Source organism: Triticum urartu, chromosome 7A (assembly GCF_056163025.1).
Source record: "Triticum urartu cultivar PI428250 chromosome 7A, HENAU_Tu73, whole genome shotgun sequence".
Lineage (NCBI taxonomy): Eukaryota > Viridiplantae > Streptophyta > Magnoliopsida > Poales > Poaceae > Triticum > Triticum urartu.
This window is the reverse complement of record NC_141879.1, coordinates 101686658-101705336: the sequence shown is the minus strand read 5'-3', so window position 1 is coordinate 101705336 and position 18679 is coordinate 101686658. Positions and strand designations below refer to the sequence as shown.

General features: G+C 47.3%; 1 protein-coding gene across 1 annotated transcript; it reads right to left on the bottom strand.

Moving 5' to 3' along the window:
- Positions 1-14943: 14943 nt before the first annotated feature.
- Positions 14944-16520, bottom strand: LOC147958274 (uncharacterized). Its single transcript, XM_087532024.1, has 3 exons — positions 15827-16520; positions 15541-15752; positions 14944-15453 (listed from the first exon to the last, which is right to left on the bottom strand). The coding sequence occupies exons 1-3, from the start codon at positions 16518-16520 to the stop codon at positions 14944-14946; spliced, it is 1416 nt and encodes a 471-aa protein (XP_087388150.1).
- Between the last annotated feature and the right edge of the window lie 2159 nt (positions 16521-18679).

Below are 18679 nucleotides of genomic sequence, written 5' to 3'. Positions count from 1 at the left end.
TCGTCATAACTGAATTCTTGAACATATTTTCCGACTGATTGAGGTTCCGACTGACTTATGATCGGTTCCTTGTTTTGCAGATCTACAAGGAGATGTATTCGATGCCCAATGATGAACAAGCCCTGGAGCAAGACCAAGAGGGCAGGGACAGCGCCGAGGAGAGCGGCGAGTGGGAGTCCCCAGCTGATGGTGAAGACGATGAGAGTGACGAGTCTAACGATGAGGAGGTGGCCGACTCACCGCCTCGCTCTGAACATCGATCCAAGCAGCGACACGCCCCCGTGAACAGACGCGGCAAAGTTGTGGCGTCGAGTGCTCCATCACACAAGCGCGCTCGGTCTCCGACTCCAGAGTTGACTGAGACGGTCCCCAAGCAGCCCAAAGCTAATCCTTCGAAGGCTCGGAAGACCTTGCCCAGGATCAAGATGGACGTCCCCGTTGCCTCTGGGTAAATGTTCTTCTCATATTTTCTCGTTCCGATCGGTTTTCTTGTTCTGAACGAGCGGATGATGAACCTGTATAGCCCGACCTCGGATGTGACTGATATGGATGTTGACAAGACCCTTGCCGGTGAGGAAGCTGATGACGCTGTCACCTCCAAAGCCAGTAAGTTTGCCCGACTCGAAGTTTGTTTGGTCGACTGGAATGTTGGTCAGTTGTCTTTATGGCTCTCTCTGTTTATTGCAGCCCCACGAGACATTGTTGTGCTCCCAGACGATGAAGAGGAAGTACCGCTGAGAGGAAGGAGGAGGAAGGACAAGGAGCCGGGCAGGAAGGTGTCCGAAGCCCAAGTTCTTCGGTCGACTGGGACGCCTGGGGCGACGGTCGAGCGATCAACAGACCCGGCTCGAACCAACGTCACCTTCGTTGTTCCTCTGTCGACTGATTGTCCCTCGGGATCAGCTGCTCAGGCTCCTGCTGCGCCGACGTCACTCCATGCTTCAGATCCGGTGGCCGCTTCGATTGCTCTACCTCCGTCACTTTTTACTGCATATCAAACTCCGGACGATCCACCGGCTGCTGCCAGAGAAGCTCTTCTTCAACTAAACCTTGTGATGGGGCGGCTGAAGGTGGTGCATGAGGCCAGTCAGGTGGCCTTCAACGCCGGAGCTGCCATGCAAGCCAATGTCCAGGTTAATTGATTTTTTGATCGACCATTTTTCTTGTCTGATCACCCGCTGGAGTGTGGCTGTTCGGAAATAGTATATCTCTTTGTGTCAGTTTGAACTGATTCTTTGCACTAGTGGGGGCACGCTGAGTGCACCCATTGGGTGTAGTCCCTGAGACCGTAGTTGACTTCGGGCAGTCGACTGTGGTCTGAGAATTTGGATCTGTCTTTTTTTAAAGCCAGTCGACCGTCGACTGTGGTCTGAAAATCAGTGGGGGCACGCTAAGTGCACCCACTTGGTGTAGTCCCCGAGACTGTCGTTGAATGTTTGATTCGGCGGTAGTCTTAGAATAATTATCTCTTTTTATCTCTGTCGACTGATATGGCTGTGACTGCAGAAATCTTGTGATCTTGGGGCTCAACTTTCTGACATGAACAAACAACAAATCAGCCTCAACCTTGATCTGGAACTGGCCAAGAAGAACCTCAAGACCGCTCGTGATGAAGTAGCTGCCATGGGAGGTAACCAATCGACCGCTTCATATCCCAACACTGGCACTTTTCCTTTCCATCTTTGAACCGAGCGGCTTCACTCGAGCAGATGTATGTAGTGAAAATCGCCAACTCCAAGCTTGCCTGAAGAATGTTATTTCTTTAGAGAAAATGAAGGGAGCTTTGGAGAAGAAGGATCTGGATCTTGCCGCAGCACAGAAGGAGGCGCGCGAGAAGACAGCACTTGCTGACAAGAAGCTTGCTTCAGTCGGCAAGTTAGAAGAAGAAAACTCCAAGCTGAAAAGACTGCTGTATCTCACTCTGTGCATTTGAAAACCGAACCAAAAAACCATACCGAAAATAAACCGAACCGAACCAATTTTATGGTTTTTATGGTTTCTGGTTTCGGTATGGTATGAACTTTTCATACCGATTTGAACTTTGGTTTTTATGGTATATACCGAAAAACCGAACGGTTAACCGAATAAACTGAAGTAAAAATAAATTTATATTTCTTGAGATGAACAACGATACAAGTTGTCATTTTTCTTGTACATGAGTCAAATTCACTACTAAGCACATAATTTTTTCTTGTAACATAGTCATTTTTCTATTTTTAAAATTCTAAGCACGTGCATAACCATCAACAGATGAATCAATGCATGCATATATACTTATATATATAGTCATATACTATTTGTGTAGAATAGTATGTGTTTTGAGTCATAAATTTGCTAATTATTATTACGTCATTTTCAAATTCGCATCAACTTTGGTTTTTATGGTATATACTGAAACCATACCGAAATAATTTGGTATATACTGAAACCGAACCGTATTTTAATTTCATACCATATTTACCGAAGTATTAATACCATACAAACTAAAAAACCGTATAAATCGAACTATGTAAACCGAATAAACCGAACGCACAGGGTGAGCTGTACCTGACGCCAATCAGGAGGTCGAGCGACTGAAGAAGAACAAAGAGAAGTTGACCGACGAACTTGGAAGCCTCAAGGCCAAGAATGGCGAGCTAGAGTCTTATCTGGGCCAACTTGCTGCGAAGCTAGTCTTGAAACTTGAAGGTATTGACTAATCTGTCTTATTTATGTCGACTGACAAGTCTAGCGGGGCCGTCGACTCATAATTCACTCGATCATGCAGAACTTTGCCAAGACTTTGAAGCAGAAACTGGGCGGGTCGAGACGGGTCTCGATCCCATCAACTGTCCAGTCAAAGATGATGTTGCAATGAACATGCTGCGGTTGGAGTCTCGCATGGACAACACGGTTGCTTATCTGGCACGCTTGAAAGCTGCAATGACTCGGGTTGATGCTGGTCTTTGGCCTCAGGCGGAGCTGTCTCAAGATCTCGAGTCTTTGATGGCTCGACTGAATCAAATCCTTGAACACATGCAAGAATGGAAGAAGTCATCTGCTCGCTGTGGTGCTCACATCGCTCTGTCTCTAGTTCGAGTGCACTGCAAGGATGTCAAAGAAGACAAGCTAGCGGAGATCAAGGTTGCTAACACGAGGAAGCACACGTTCCAGTCTTTCATGGACACCTTCCTTGACGCTGCCACTCGCATTGCAGACAGCATTGACCTCGACAGTTTCTGCGACCCAGCCAGTCCTTCTCCTGATGCGTGACCGAAAAACATTATGATCCACTTTTATTTGCCTCGGAATGCCAAGTGATTGTGTAACCGTTAAACTTCTTCGGGCTTGATGCTCGAATACTTTTGATCCGCCGTCTAGAACCTTGGGGTTTATCCGAACTTGGTTTATTTCTGAATATGCTGGTGTTTTGCTTTCGGCTGGAATTTTTTTTTTACTCAGAATACTCTTTGTGCTTGGAATGCAGCTTTGAGGTGGAGAATACTTAGGCAAGTACTTGGACTGAAACTAAGCCCCCGAGTGGGAGGATCGCTCACCACTCGGTAGGATTTTTAAACTTAGGCAAGTACTTGGACTGCAGCTAAGCCTCCGAGTGGGAGGATCGCTCACCACTCGGTAGGATTTTTAAAACTTAGGTGAGTACTTGGACTGCAGCTAAGCCTCCGAGTGGGAGGATCGCTCACCACTCGGTAGGATTTTTAAAACTTAGGCGAGTACTTGGACTGCAGCTAAGCCTCCAAGTGGGAGGATCGCTCATCACTCGGTAGGATTTTTAAAACTTAGGCGAGTACTTGGACTGCAGCTAAGCCTCCGAGTGGGAGGATCGCTCACCACGCGGTAGGATTTTTAAAACTTAGGCGAGTACTTGGACTGCAGCTAAGCCTCCGAGTGGGAGGATCGCTCACCACTCGGTAGGATTTTAAAACTTAGGCGAGTACTTGGACTGCAGCTAAGCCCCCGAGTGGGAGGCTGGCTCACCACTCGGTAGGATTTTTAAAACTTAGGTGAGTACTTGGACTGCAGATAAGCCCCCGAGTGGGAGGATCGCTCACCGCTCGGTAGGATTTTTAGAACTTAGGCGAGTACTTGGACTGCAGCTAAGCCTCCAAGTGGGAGGATCGCTCACCACCCGGTAGGATTTTTAAAACTTAGGGGAGTACTTGGACTGCAGCTAAGCCTCCGAGTGGGAGGATCGCTCACCACTCGGTAGGATTTTTAAAACTTAGGCGAGTACTTGGACTATAGCTAAGCCCCCGAGTGGGAGGCTGGCTCACCACTCGGTAGGATTTTTAAAACTTAGGCGAGTACTTGGACTGCAGCTAAGCCCCCGAGTGGGAGGCTGTCTCACCACTCGGTAGGATTTTTAAAACTTAGGCGAGTACTTGGACTGCAGCTAAGCCCCCGAGTGGGAGGCTGGCTCACCACTCGATAGGATTTTAAAACTTAGGCGAGTACTTGGACTGCAGCTAAGCCCCGAGTGGGAGGCTGGCTCATCACTCGGTGGGATTTTTAAAACTTAGGCGACTACTTGGACTGCAGCTAAGCCCCCGAGTGGGAGGCTGGCTCACCACTCGGTAGGATTTTTCAAACTTAGGCGAAACGGATTCGCAGCTAAGCCCCCGAGTGAGAGGCTTGCTCACCACTTGGTAGGATTTTTACGAACTTAGGCGAAACGGATTCGCGGCTAAGCCACCCACTGGGGGATTTCTCACGTAAACAAAAGCAACAACAATCACTGGGAAAATTATAACACTTTTGTCTTTTGATAAATAAACTACAGAGGTATCTCTCATTACATCTCATCCGAGTGAGTACTTAAGTATAAAAGGGGTGGAGCAGCTCCGCATTCCAAGCTCGTGGCTCATCAATCTGGCGATCGACATTGTAAATATGGTATGCTCCATTGTGGAGAACTCTGGTGACGATGAAAGGACCTTCCCAAGTAGGAGCGAGCTTGTGTGGTTTCTGTTGATCCACTCGTAGGACCAAGTCTCCTTCTTGGAAGGCTCGACTCTTCACATTTCTGGCATGGAATCGATGCAAGTCCTGCTGATAGATGGTCGATCGGATCATGGCCATCTCTCTTTCCTCTTCTAGGAGGTCGACTGCGTCCTGCCGGGCTTGTTCTGCTTCATCCTCGGAGTAGAGTTCAACTCGGGGTGCATTGTGAAGCAAGTCACTCGGCAAAACTGCTTCAGCTCCATAGACCAGAAAGAATGGAGTTCATCCAGTCGACCGATTAGGGGTGGTCCTCAATCCCCAAAGAACTTACGGAAGCTCGTCGACCCATGCGCCTGATGCATGCTTGAGATCGCGCATCAGTCAGGGTTTTAGTCCTTTGAGAATTAGACCATTTGCTCTTTCTGCTTGTCCATTCGACTGGGGGTGAGCGACTGACGCGTAGTCGACTCGTGTGCCTTGAGAGGCGCAAAAAGCTCTGAACTTGTCGCAATCAAAGTTTGACCCATTGTCAGTGATGATGCTATGCGAAACTCCATATCTGAATATCAACTCTCTGATAAAGCTGATAGCAGTGCAGGCATCAAGATTCTTGATAGGTTTAGCTTCAATCCATTTAGTGAATTTGTCGACTGCCACCAGCACATGGGTCAAGCCGCTCCTGCCAGTTCTTGAAGGAAATATGCCCTAGAGGCAATAATAAAGTTATTATTTATTTCCTTATATCATGATAAATGTTTATTATTCATGCTAGAATTGTATTAACCGGAAACATAATACATGTGTGAATACATAGACAAACATAGTGTCACTAGTATGCCTCTACTTGACTAGCTCGTTGATCAAAGATGGTTACGTTTCCTAACCATAGACATGAGTTGTCATTTGATTAACGGGATCACATCATTAGGAGAATGATGTGATTGACTTGACCCATTCCGTTAGCATAGCACTTGATCGTTTAGTTTGTTGCTATTGCTTTCTTCATGACTTATACATGTTCCTATGACTATGAGATTATGCAACTCCCGTTTACCGGAGGAACACTTTGTGTGCCACCAAACGTCACAACGTAACTGGGTGATTATAAAGGTGCTCTACAGGTGTCTCCGAAGGTACTTGTTGGGTTGGCGTATTTCGAGATTAGGATTTGTCACTCCGATTGTCGGAGAGGTATCTCTGGGCCCTCTCGGTAATGCACATCACATAAGCCTTGCAAGAACTGCAACTAATAAGTTAGTTGCGGGATGATGTATTACGGAACGAGTAAAGAGACTTGCCGGTAACGAGATTGAACTAGGTATTGAGATACCGATGATCAAATCTTGGGCAAGTAACATACCGATGACAAAGGGAACAACGTATGTTGTTATGCAGTCTGGCCGATAAAAGATCTTCGTAGAATATGTGGGAGCCAATCTGAGCATCCAGGTTCCGCTATTGGTTATTGACCGGAGACGTGTCTCGGTCATGTCTACATTGTTCTCGAACCCGTAGGGCCCGCACGCTTAACGTTACGATGACAGTTTTATTATGAGTTTATATATTTTGATGTACTGAAGGTTGTTCGGAGTCCCGGATATGATCACGGACATGACGAGGAGTCTCGAAATGGTCGAGACATAAAGATCGATATATTGGACAGCTATATTCGGACACCGGAAGTGTTTCGGGTGATTTTGGAGAAAACCGGAGTGCCGGAGGGTTACCGGAACCCCCCGGGGAAGTAGTGGGCCTTAGTGGGCCTGAGGGGAGAGAGAGGGCAGCAGCCCAGGAGGTGGCGCGCCCCCTCCCATGGGGAGTCCGAATTAGACTAGGGGAGGGGGGCGCGACCCCTCTTTCCCTCTCCCTCTCCCTCTCTTTCCTTCCCCCTTCCCTCTTCCTAGTTGGACTAGGAAAGGGGAGTCCTACTCCTACTAGGAGGAGGACTCCCCCCTCCTTGGCGCGCCTCAAGGGCCGGCCGGCCTCCCCCTTGCTCCTTTATATACAGGGGCAGGGGGGCACCTCTAGACACACAAGTTGATCTTCGTGATCGTTCTCTTAGCCGTGTGCGGCGCCCCCCTCCACCATAATCCTCGATAATATTGTAGCGGTGCTTAGGCGAAGCCCTGCGACGGTAGAACATCAAGATCGTCACCACGCCGTCGTGCTAACGGAACTCTTCCCCGACACTTTGCTGGATCGGAGTCCGGGGATCGTCATCAAGCTGAACGTGTGCTAGAACTCGGAGGTGCCGTAGTTTCGGTGCTTGATCGGTCGGGCCGTGAAGACGTATGACTACATCAACCGCGTTGTGCTAACGCTTCCGCTTCCGGTCTACGAGGGTACGTAGACAACACTCTCCCCTCCTGTTGCTATGCATCACCATGATCTTGCGTGTGCGTATGAATTTTTTTGAAATTACTACGTTCCCCAACAGTTCTCAGCGGTCCAACCATATCCAATCCCCAAACAGTGAAGGGCCAGACGAGTGGAATGGTCTTCAAGGCTGAGGCGGGTTTGCGCGACATATTGAAATAGAACTGACATCCTTCACATTTGTCGACTATCTCCTTTGCCATTTCATTTGCTTTTGGCCAGTAAAATCCCGCTCGGTATGCTTTAGCCACGATGGTCCGAGAGGACACATGATGGCCATAGGTCCCCGAGTGGATATCATCAAGAATTATTTGACCTTCTTCTGGTGTTATACATTTTGACCGACTCCAGTCGCGCTTTCCCTGTACAACTGTCCCTTTATCACAGTAAAGGCCTTAGATCGACGGACGATCTGTCGAGCCTCTTCTTCATTCTCTGGGAGTTCTTTCCTTAGGATGTACGTGATGTACGACACTGTCCAGTCGGGAGTGATGACCAAAACTTCCATGATCAGGTCAACCACTGCTGGAACCTCAACTTCAGTCGGATCCATGGCACTTTTAGGCTGCGGGGCTTCTTCGGTGAAAGGATCCTCTTGAACTGATGGTGTGTGGATGTGTTCCAGAAACACATTGTTGGGAATGGCTTCTCTCTTGGAACCTATTTTTGCCAAATCATCAGTTGCTTGATTTTTCAGTCGGGGTATATGATGCAGCTCTAACCCCTCGAATTTCTTCTCTAGCTTTCTCACTGCATTGCAATAACCAGTCATGGCTGGACTTCTGACGTCCCACTCCTTCATTACTTGATTCACCACCAAATCTGAGTCGCCATAGACCATGAGGCGACGGACGCCGAGTGAAATGGCCATGCGCAACCCATACAAAAGTGCTTCATATTCTGCTTCGTTATTGGAGGAATCAAAGTGGATTTGGAGAACATATCTGAGCTTATCTCCTCGGGGGGAAACCAATACTACCCCAGCACCGGAACCATTCAGCATCTTAGAACCGTCGAAGAACATAGTCCAGTGCTCCGAGTGAACTTGAGTCGGCAGTTGCTGTTCAATCCACTCGGCGACGAAATCTGCTATTGCTTGGGACTTGATAGCTTTCTTTGCCTCAAACCTGATATCTAGGGGAAGGAGTTCAATCGCCCATTTTGCCACTCGACCAGTTGCATCTCTGTTGTGCAGAATCTCTGACAATGGAGCGTCGCTGACGACTGTAATGGAATGGTCAGAGAAGTAATGTGCAACCTTCTTCGTGGTCATATAAATCCCATATATAAGCTTCTGGTAATGACGATATCTTTGCTTTGATGGGGTCAAAACTTCAGAAACATAATATACTGGGCACTGAACTTTAAAGGTTTTTCCTTCTTCTTCCCGCTCGACCGTAAGTACTGAACTTACGACTTGTTCCGTGGCTGCAATGTAAAGCAGCAAAGGCTCTTTGCTGATTGGGGCAACAAGCACCGGCTGGGTGGAGAGCAGGGCTTTTAGCTCTGCAAACGCTGCATCAGCTTCAGGAGTCCACTCGAACTTGTCTAACTTCTTCATCAGTCGGTAAAGAGGCAATGCCTTTTCACCGAGACGAGAAATGAATCGACTTAAAGCGGCCAAGCAACCAGTAAGCTCTGGACATCGTGCACGCGCACAAGGTGCTTCATTCGGATTATAGTACCAACTTTTTCTAGGTTGGCATCGATTCCTCATTTGGAAACGAGAAAACTGAGTAACTTTCCGCTAGGAACTCCGAATGTGCACTTTGATGGGTTAAGCTTGATATCATACCTCCTGAGGTTGGCAAATGTCTCAGCAAGGTCAGTCAGCAGGTCGGAACCTTTCCGTGACTTGACCATAATATCATCCATGTATGCTTCCACATTCCGACTGATTTGAGTGAGCAAACACTTCTGAATCATCCTCATGAACGTGGCTCCAGCATTGTTGAGGCTGAATGGCATGGTAACATAACAGAAGCACCTGAATGGAGTGATGAAAGCTGTTTTGATCTCGTCGGGACCATACAGACGGATCTGATGGTAACCAGAATAGGCGTCTAAAAAAGACAGGCACTCACATCCCGCAGTCGAGTCGACTATCTGGTCGATGCGGGGGAGAGGAAAATGATCTTTCGGGCAGGCCCGATTGATATGTTTGAAGTCAATGCACATGCGAAGTGACTTGTCCTTCTTGGGGACCATGACAACATTGGCGAGCCACTCGGAGTGGTAAATCTCTCGGATAAACTCCGCTGCTAAGAGCCGAGCCACCTCCTCGCCAATGGCCTTTCTCTTCTGGACGGTGGACCGTCGAAGATGTTCTTTGACAGGTTTCACTTTTGAGTCGACTCGTAGACGATGCTCAGCCAGCCCCCTGGGAACACCCGGCATGTCAGAAGGCTTCCATGCGAAGATGTGTCAATTCTCACGGAGGAACTGGATGAGCGCTTCTTCCTATTTGGAGTCGGAGCAGCACTGGGGTCGGTCGGGTGAATGTGAGTCGGCTTTGTCTCATCGGACGACTGAAACACTGATTCCGTAGCGGGCTTCTTGGCTCGCAACAAATCACTCGGGTCTGCAGTTTTCTGGTATTCCTGCAGCTCTACTACTGCCATCTGAGCATCGGCGATCTTTGAGCCTTTCTGAAAGCACTCTTCCGCCTTCTTCCGATTGCCAGTAATAGTGATCACACCTTTGGGACCAGGCATCTTCAATTTGAGGTACACATAACATGGTCGAGCCATGAATCATGCATAAGCTGGCCTTCCCAAAATAGCGTGATAAGTGCTCTGGAAATCCACAACTTCAAACGTCAACTTTTCTTTGCGGTAATTTTTGGAATCACCGAAAACCACATCAAGAGCAATTTGGCTGAGTGACTCGGCCTTCTTTCCAGGAATGACTCCATGGAAACTCATGTTGCTGGTACTGAGTCTGGACATCGGAATGCCCATCCCTTTCAACGTCTCTGCATACAGTATATTCAGGCCACTGCCTCCATCCATCAAAACTTTGGTCAGTCGAGTGCCTTCAACAATTGGGTTGACTACCAAAGCTTGCCTCCCAGGGGTGGCTATGTGCATCGGGTGATCGGACTAGTTGAATGTGATGGCAGTCTGATACCATTTCAAATAACTGGGTGTCGCCGGAGCGACCATATTCACTTCTCGGTCGATAACTTTCAATCAACTTTTGCTTTCAACATCAGCAAAAATCATCAGGGTAGAATTGACCTGGGGGTACCCATCATCACTATCTTCCTTGTCCTCAACTTTGTCCGACTCCTTTTCCTTATCTTTGGGCTATTTCCCTTGGAACTGCTGGATCAAGAGCCGACACTGTCGAGTGGTATGTTTCGGATAAATGAGTTTACCCTCTTCATCTTTCTTTGTGTGAATGTGACATGGTAGATCCAACACATCATTTCCGTCTTGGTCTTTCACCTTATTGGGGTTCCAAGGCCCTTTGGGCCTCCCCTTGAAATTTTCTTGAGTCACGGCCAAGGCTTCTTCAGGAGCAGCTGGCTCGGCTTTCCGCTTCTGCTTCCGACTGGAGTTCCCTCCTCCGGTTTCGTGGGCGACTGACTTGTGCTTGCCACTCCGGAGCCGATCCTCTTCTTCACCATTGGCATACTTGGTGGCAATCTCCATCATTCGACTCAGAGACATGTCTCCGGTTCGACCGAATTTCAGGTTCAGTTCTGTGTATTTAATGCCTTCCTTGAAGGCACAGACTGCTTGGTGATCAGATATGTTCTCTACTGTGTGATGCAATGTGATCCATCTCTGGATGTAGGCCCTCAAAGTTTCATTCGGCTTCTGCACGCAAGACTGTAGCTCTGTCAGCCCTGCTAGTCGCTTGCAAGTTCCTTCAAATGTTCTGACAAACACTCGGGCAAGATCTTCCCAAGTGTAAATGCTATTGGGTGCTAACTGGTTCAGCCATGCTCTGGCCGAACCTTCCAACATAAGAGGCAGGTGTTTCATTGCCACTTCATCGTTACCGCCGCCAATCTGAACAACCACTCGGTAGTCCTCAAGCCAAGTATCAGGCTTGGACTCACCATTGAACTTACTGACTCCAGTCGCCAACCTGAAGTTGGGAGGAATCACCGCGGCCCTGATGGCTCTGCTGAAGCACTCCGGTCCTGAGACGTGTACTCTGCTGCTGGTGGGTACGTCTCTGTCATGACCTTCTCGGTGGGCTCTGTTCCTGTCGACCAAACCTTGAACAAGAATGGATCTCGCATCAAAGCCTGGTTCCCTGGGGTCGACTGGAATCCTTCGCCCAACACTGTGAGGGCGTCTATCATCCTGTTGTCGAGGCACGTACGATCCACTCCTTGGGGGAGGGGTGGGCACTCGACGTCGATCATCTCGATCGAGTCGGTGATCATACTGCTCATGGTTCCTGTTCTGATCACGCCGGTCCCCATGTCCCTCACGCCTCGGGGGCGATCTTGGGCTGTGGGCCGACTGGACTATATCTGCAGCGACGGATCTGCTGTGGATCCTATTTCATGACTGTGATACAGCTGAATTATGATCTCCTGCCGCCCGGAGTAATGCTTTGATATGTAACAAGCCTCTGCCAGCCTCTGACTGAGAAGGCTGAATCGACTCCGCTATACGGGCTGCAGCTGCTAAATTCTGAATCGGAGTTCGATATACCTGAGTCGGTGGCGGAAAGAGTTGACGTCGACTGGATGTTGGAATCCGTTGTCGCGTACGCTCGTCGAGTACTCACTGTAGGTTCTCCAGTCGAGTGCGCTCAGCCAAGTTGGCCAAGCGCGCGTCCTCTAAGGCACGGGCCTCGGGAGTTTCTCCAACGATAGGAGTGTGCAGCGCATCCATGTTCCGGCGGCGAAGTTCTTCTCTCTGCAGTGAAGTAAGGGGTTCGGGGATATACTCTTCATGGGCATGCGACGGACCGCCTCCGTCGTCGCCTCCGTTGGTGCGGGGAAAGCCGGGAGGACTGCTTGGTCCATTGACCATCAGAACCTCCGCCGCTGGATCACTACTGTCGCACTCGGATGCAGTCTCTGCGGAGCCAGTCGACAGGTCGAACAGGCCATTGAGAGATTCGTCGGGCTCGATCGCCGCGACGTGGGGGGTGGCCGACTGGCGTGCCACCGCATGTCTCACCCACCGTTGAAGTCTCGACCGACCGGAGCGCTTGCGCCGGCGGGAAACAGGGAGGGAGGACGACACAGGGGCCGACCGATACTGGGTCGACGGCTGCCGCAAGAGGACGCCGCGGACGCACGCGCGAAAGTGCGTTGCCCCACGGACAGGGAGCATCGACGTCGAGCGGAGCCTCCTGAAGCCAAGCGGAGTCGGCGGCGATGAATGTGAGCGCGCCGAGACGGATCTCGCGGCCCTCCACCAAAACTCCGCTTGAAACCATGATGAAGGGGATCGGAAAAATCGCAACTTCTCCAACAAGTCGCTAAGACACCTGCCCCAAGGTGGGCGCCAACTGTCGTGGTTCTAAGTCTGATAGTAGAATATGGGGGTAGGAATGAAGAGGCAAGATCTTAGCTATGGAGGAGTTGTACACACAAGGTTTATGAGTTCAGGCCCTTCTCGGAGGAAGTAACAGCCCTACGTCTCGGAGCCCGGGGGCGGTCAACTGGATTATACGTGTGTGAGTTACAGGGGATGCGAACCCTTGTCCCAGAGGAGGGGGGTGGCTTATATAGAGTACGCTAGGACCCCAGCTCCCCTCCGTTATGCAGGGTTCAATATACATTAAGAGGAGGCATTACAGATAACGCCTGTATTAAAGTGCTACAAATGAGCATTAAGTATGCGAATGAATGCTTGACCGTTGCTGCGCAGAGTGGCTTTAGGTCTTCTGATATGTCGAGTGGTTTGGTGGTCGAGTGACCTGAGTAAGAGAGGTCTCCGAGTGATTGATAGGTCGAGTGGACTTCGCTTCGACACCTTTGCTGGTCCTCTACTTCTGATTCTTGAACTTCTTAGTTCTTAGGACAAGACTTTAGGTGGGGCGTATAGGTTAGACCTATTACCCTACCCTAGGTCTGCGTCTACATCAGTAGTATCATACATGGCTTCATTTATTAGCTCGTAGACTCATCTTGTCTTGGAAAGCGTTATGTTATAATAACATATTATGTTGCCACCTCTCATTAATTATTTGCCACATAAGCAGAATTTTATTGAAGTGTGCCATGTTACTAGCTAAGTTACTCCCATTATGACTAGCCTTACTACTCTAAGTTACTCCCCATCATGACACCACACATCTAAGCGCATCTAAAGAGTTTAGAAATTAAATTCCCTGATGCATAAATGCTTAATTTGTTGTCGCTAAGCTTCCTTCATTTAATGATTTAGCTACTCAACTCTTCCATGCATTGGCGAGCTTCCTTCATTTAAGTGTTTTGACTACATTCACGCACTTTTCATTGTATCTTTCAAGGGTCATCAAAGTGCTCTCTTCCCTCTTAATTTTTTTGTGGGAACTCTCTCCTCAATTGCTTTGCCATGCCATTTTTTCATATATGTGGCATGCTTAGCATCTATACACCGTGAAGCGTTGTGTAGGGCATAATAGTTTAGGTTTGGGAGGTATAGATTGTAATTGATGCAAGAATGCATTTTTTTTCATATTTAAGTAAACTCAATAATGTTGTTGTATGTCGATCTTTGATCTCTCTTATGGTTATATTGTTACAATTTTGCCACATCACAAAAAATGTGTCTGTCGTGCTATGAGTTTTTATAAGACTGGTGTTTGTCCTATTTATATAGAAGAAAAAAGTGCTTTTGTTAAGAAAAATAAGTTCTACCTTCTCCGTCTCATAATATAAGAGCGTTTTTTACATGCATTTACCAAATTTTATATAGATGAGAGGGTTCACTTCCTGTTGACATATAAATGCATAGCCCATCTGTTAACATTAGCTCGAGCTTTTGGGTGAACTGATTAGATGGGTAAACTTGCAACCAAGAGGTTCAGAGTTCAAAACCCAGTATACGCAATAAATAATCGCGGCCCACCTCCGCTTCCGTTGGCCACATCATAAACTCCAAAGGAGCAAGATGAGAAGGTTCAAGAGCCGTCTGACGTAATTTAAAAACAAAAAATTGTAGTTCTCTTTTGGTCCATGCTTAGTCCCACGGGAGCCACACAAGAGGGGGTGTTGACGTATAAAAAGTTGCAGCTCTCTTTCGGTCCATGTTTGAACTTTGGGTAAACTGGGTGATACATGTAGTTCTACACTCACAAGCAATGTGTGTTTCGTTTCTACATGAATAGAAAAAAATGATTTACGAAATTGACGTTGTCCTGCTCTGCAAGGACGTGAGAAGCCTTGCTGACTAGGCATGTTCGTAGGTTTGAGTCATTTTGCATGTGACCGCTTTTAGCACGTGCAAGGTTTGAGTCGTCCACTCATTCTACACAGCAACCTAAAAGAACATAGGACCGGCCAACATTCACTATGATTTGTGATTAGTACCCTCTAAATATTTACTCCCAGAGGTCATGCAATATTCGAACCAAATGATTTTAATATAATGTGTGATTGCCTTTAGAAAAAACACACGAGCTTCCTGAAATGATTAGTACCCTCTAAATATCTACTCCCAGAGGTCATGCAATATTCGAACAAGACTTATGTGCCTCACAAAATTTGGCATACTTCTTATTCTCCTCTAGTATCTCTGAATAGTTGGGTGTGATCATCCACCTGCTGTTCTCTGTTTTTTCCCTGGTCTTCTGCCTTTTGATCATTTGCTTAGTCCTTATTCCTTCAAACATAGTTCTAATTGGTTTGGCCCTAACATCAAGGATCATTTTGTTGAAAACCTCACTCAGGTTGTTCACAACAAGATCAGTTTTGCAATTGTAATCCATTGAAGACCTACACCAAGTCTCCTTTGGAATTTTTGAAAGCCACTTCCAGGCATCCTCACACTCTGCTTTAAGCTCTGCCATTGCTAATTCATGGCCATGTTTGGTGAATGAGTAGCTAGCCTTATCTACTAGCTTTTTTAGTTCTGCTCCTCTGAAACCAGCTAACTGAAAATTTGCATAGATGTGCCTGAGGCAGTATCTCTGAGGGGAATCAGGGAACACCTCATTTATAGCCTTAAGAAGACCCTGATTGTAAATTAATAACCATGGTTATGAACAAAAACAAATAAAGCCAGCAATAACTATATTTATGTGAACTACTGGCTTGCATACCTTTTGCCTGTCAGAAATAATGGTGTAGGTTCCAAATTTGCTTCCACTTCCAATGCAACATCTTAGCTGGGTTAAGAACCATGTCCAACTTTCTGAATCTTTCTTATCAACCACACCAAAGGCTATGGGGTAGATGTTGTTGTTGCCATCTCTTCCTGTGGCTGCAAGAATTTGCTGTCCAGTGGTTAGCTTGATGAAGTAACCATCAAGCCCTGCATCCATACCCAAATTAGCTACCAAAAAATTACAACAAGATATTTTGAACAAAATGCAGTTATATATTTACCTATAAAGGGCCTGCAACCATTAAGAAATCCTTGCTTTGATGCATGCAAGCAGTAGAACATGTACTTAAATCTAGGAGTTGGGGCAGGGTTTTCTGGGTCCTCAAATGTTGTAACTACACACCTGCTACCAGGGTTTGTGTCAAGAACTGCTTGTAGGTAGTCCCTCAGTCTATAGTACTGCTCCTTCTGGTCACCTTGTACAACCTTAATAGCCTTCCTCCTTGCCCTATAGGCCACACTCTTTGATACATCAACTGAAAACTTGACTTTGCTGTTTTTAATAAGTGAATCCACTGGTGCTCTAGGATCTGCTCTAAGAGATGGCTCAACTTCTTTGGAAAGCCACTTAGTAGTAACTTTTGTGTTCTCTGCTGATGCTGGACAAGTGTGCTCCATGTTACACTTCTTAATGCAAAATGTTCTTTCATGAGCTATCCTGGAGGCACAGATGTAAAATTCACATCCATGCTCTCTCTGTGGACACCAAACAATAATTCTTGTTGGAGTGTTCCTGTGGTAGTGAAAAGACCTCAAAGTCCTTATATGAAAATCTCTTAATGCTTCTCTGAACTGGTAAACAGAATCAAAACACAAGCTCTTGCACAAGAGTAAATGTGAATTGGGAATTGAAGGGTCAAAATATACTCTTTCCTTCATATTTTTCTTACTACTCTTTGTCTTTGCCTTCTTCATGATGTATGGTAGTTCAACTTCATCTTCTTCTTCCTCATCACTTATGCCTGGATCACCAGCTAAACAAAACTCATCTGCTTCAGGAAACCAATCTTCAAAACATTTTTTCTCTACCTCATTGTGACATCTGCTAGTTGGCCCAGGGTTCTTCACATGTTTCACAATAGCAGTACTTTGCAATGGTGTTTCCTCTTCAGAGGCACACTCTATTTCCATTTGTTGAACAGCTTCAGCACTACCATCTGAATGAACTGAATCATCAGAACAAAATTCAGACACTTCAGTGTCTCCTTCAAAGTGGTTCAAATCTGCCTGTCTTTGAATCCTGCTCCTCTCAAGCTGAGCCTTTCTATCATCTATCTCATTCTAAAACTCAGATTGCTCCACAACCTTTTGCACACAACAACTCTCTTGAGTGTTCATGTAATTCTGAATAGCCTGTGTACTTATTGCAGGTTCAACATCTCTCACAACCCTTATGTTCACAACATTGACATGATTAAAAAACTCCAACATTTCATGAACACTAGATTCATTACCTAAATACTTTACTCTTTCAGATCCAATTTCCTCCTCCTTCGCATAGTACATGTAATCACTCTGCCCATACCCTTCACTAGCAATGAGTGATTGTAGAGTAACAAAAGATATATCTGACTCATATATAACCCTTTTCACAGGGTTACTTCCTTCTAAATGAAACCATATCTCCCACTTCTTGTCAGCAAAACTGCAGAAATAGGTGCTCATGAATTCAATTGAAAATGACAGAGCTACCAATGCAATACAGTTTACTACACATGTCCAACAAGCTCTAACAAACACATATTACTAATTTGCCAGATTGAAGCAGCTAACCAATTCATGAGCAGCTAACCTGTTTGGCAGATTGAAGCAGCTAACCTAGCAGATGATATTTTCCATACCTGCAACCCATTGGCGATGACTGGGCGAGCTGTGCCTCCTGCTGCTGCGAGCCGGCCTGCGTCGAGAAGCTGGTGCTCCCCAACCAATTGTCGACTGAGCCCGCAGCGTCCAAACTTGTGCCACCGCCGCCTGCGTCGCCGCCGCCGCCACCACCCATATCGCCGACGCCCCCCTCCGGAACCACCGCCGCCATCGTTGCCGCCACCACCTAGTTCAGAGAGAGGGAGAGGACGGAGAGAGTGCAGCGAGAGGGGAAAGGGTCAGATCTTGACCCGCACCCGGCCGACGGCGGCCGTTCCGACAGGGGACGGGCCGTTAACGGCCGTCCGCGCGCGCCGGGCGTCAGTTAGCCCGCGTGGAAACTGTTGGCGGGCCCAACCGGTCAGAATAGGGGTTAGCGCGGGCGAAGCGAGCGATTACGTGAGTTGGTAGTTTTTTGCCACGGCTTAGGAAAATTTTGGTAGTTTTTCGCACAAAAACGTAGAGTGGTAGTTTTCTGTCACGTTTCCGGCAAATGTGGTAGTTTTTGGTTAAATACTCTGTTTAATGGAGACCATGTAGTATCTATTAAAAACTAAAGGATTTCTACATTTCCACAACCCCCACTAGATTGACTCCAGTCAAATGAAAGTGTTTCACATTCGACTCAGAAAGCCGATTCAGGCGTGGTGCACCCTCGGTTCAGGATTTGGTGGCTTCCAGCATTTTTCATTGTTGTTCCCCTCGACGACGACGACGGTTAGCGATTGGTGTTGGTTTAGTTTGCGCTAAGGCCCCAGGATTGTATTTTCTTTTTCTTTTTTTAAAAAAGGAGGATGATCCCCGGTCTCTGTATCTGGAAGATGCATACGGCCACTTTATTGATTATTCATAAGGACCTTATAAAGTATTACAACAAAATGCCTGAATCTGCCATCTTGGCAATATATGCCACTACTCCTATCCATATGATGAAGGGGTGCTACCTGGGCCAAATACCCGGTCTACTCACCTAAGCCTATCATCAAAAGCCAGAAGCTCCAGCCGAGCCACATACCGGGTCTGGGGCATAAACTGGTCTGACGCACTCACATGTGTTGTCGCCGCCATCTTCCACAGGTCCGTCTTCAGAGCAGATATTGAGGCTTCTACCTTGTCAGGCCACTCCGCCATCGACGCCACCTTGACGCCAGACAACTATCTCCACCTGCGCGAGTCCATCACTGCGCATCGGGCGCCGAGTCTCCACTGCA

What these genes read in the sequence shown, in the direction of transcription:
- LOC147958274 (XM_087532024.1), bottom strand. Translation starts at nt 16,520, where the DNA reads ATGAAGAAGGCAAAGACAAAGAGTAGTAAGAAAAATATGAAGGAAAGA. An exon ending in TGGTTGCAGGCCCTTTATAG is followed by an intron (nt 15,753 to 15,826) that starts GTAAATATATAA and finishes GTATGGATGCAG; the next exon opens with GGCTTGATGGTTACTTCATC. An exon ending in TTATTTCTGACAGGCAAAAG is followed by an intron (nt 15,454 to 15,540) that starts GTATGCAAGCCA and finishes ATTTACAATCAG; the next exon opens with GGTCTTCTTAAGGCTATAAA.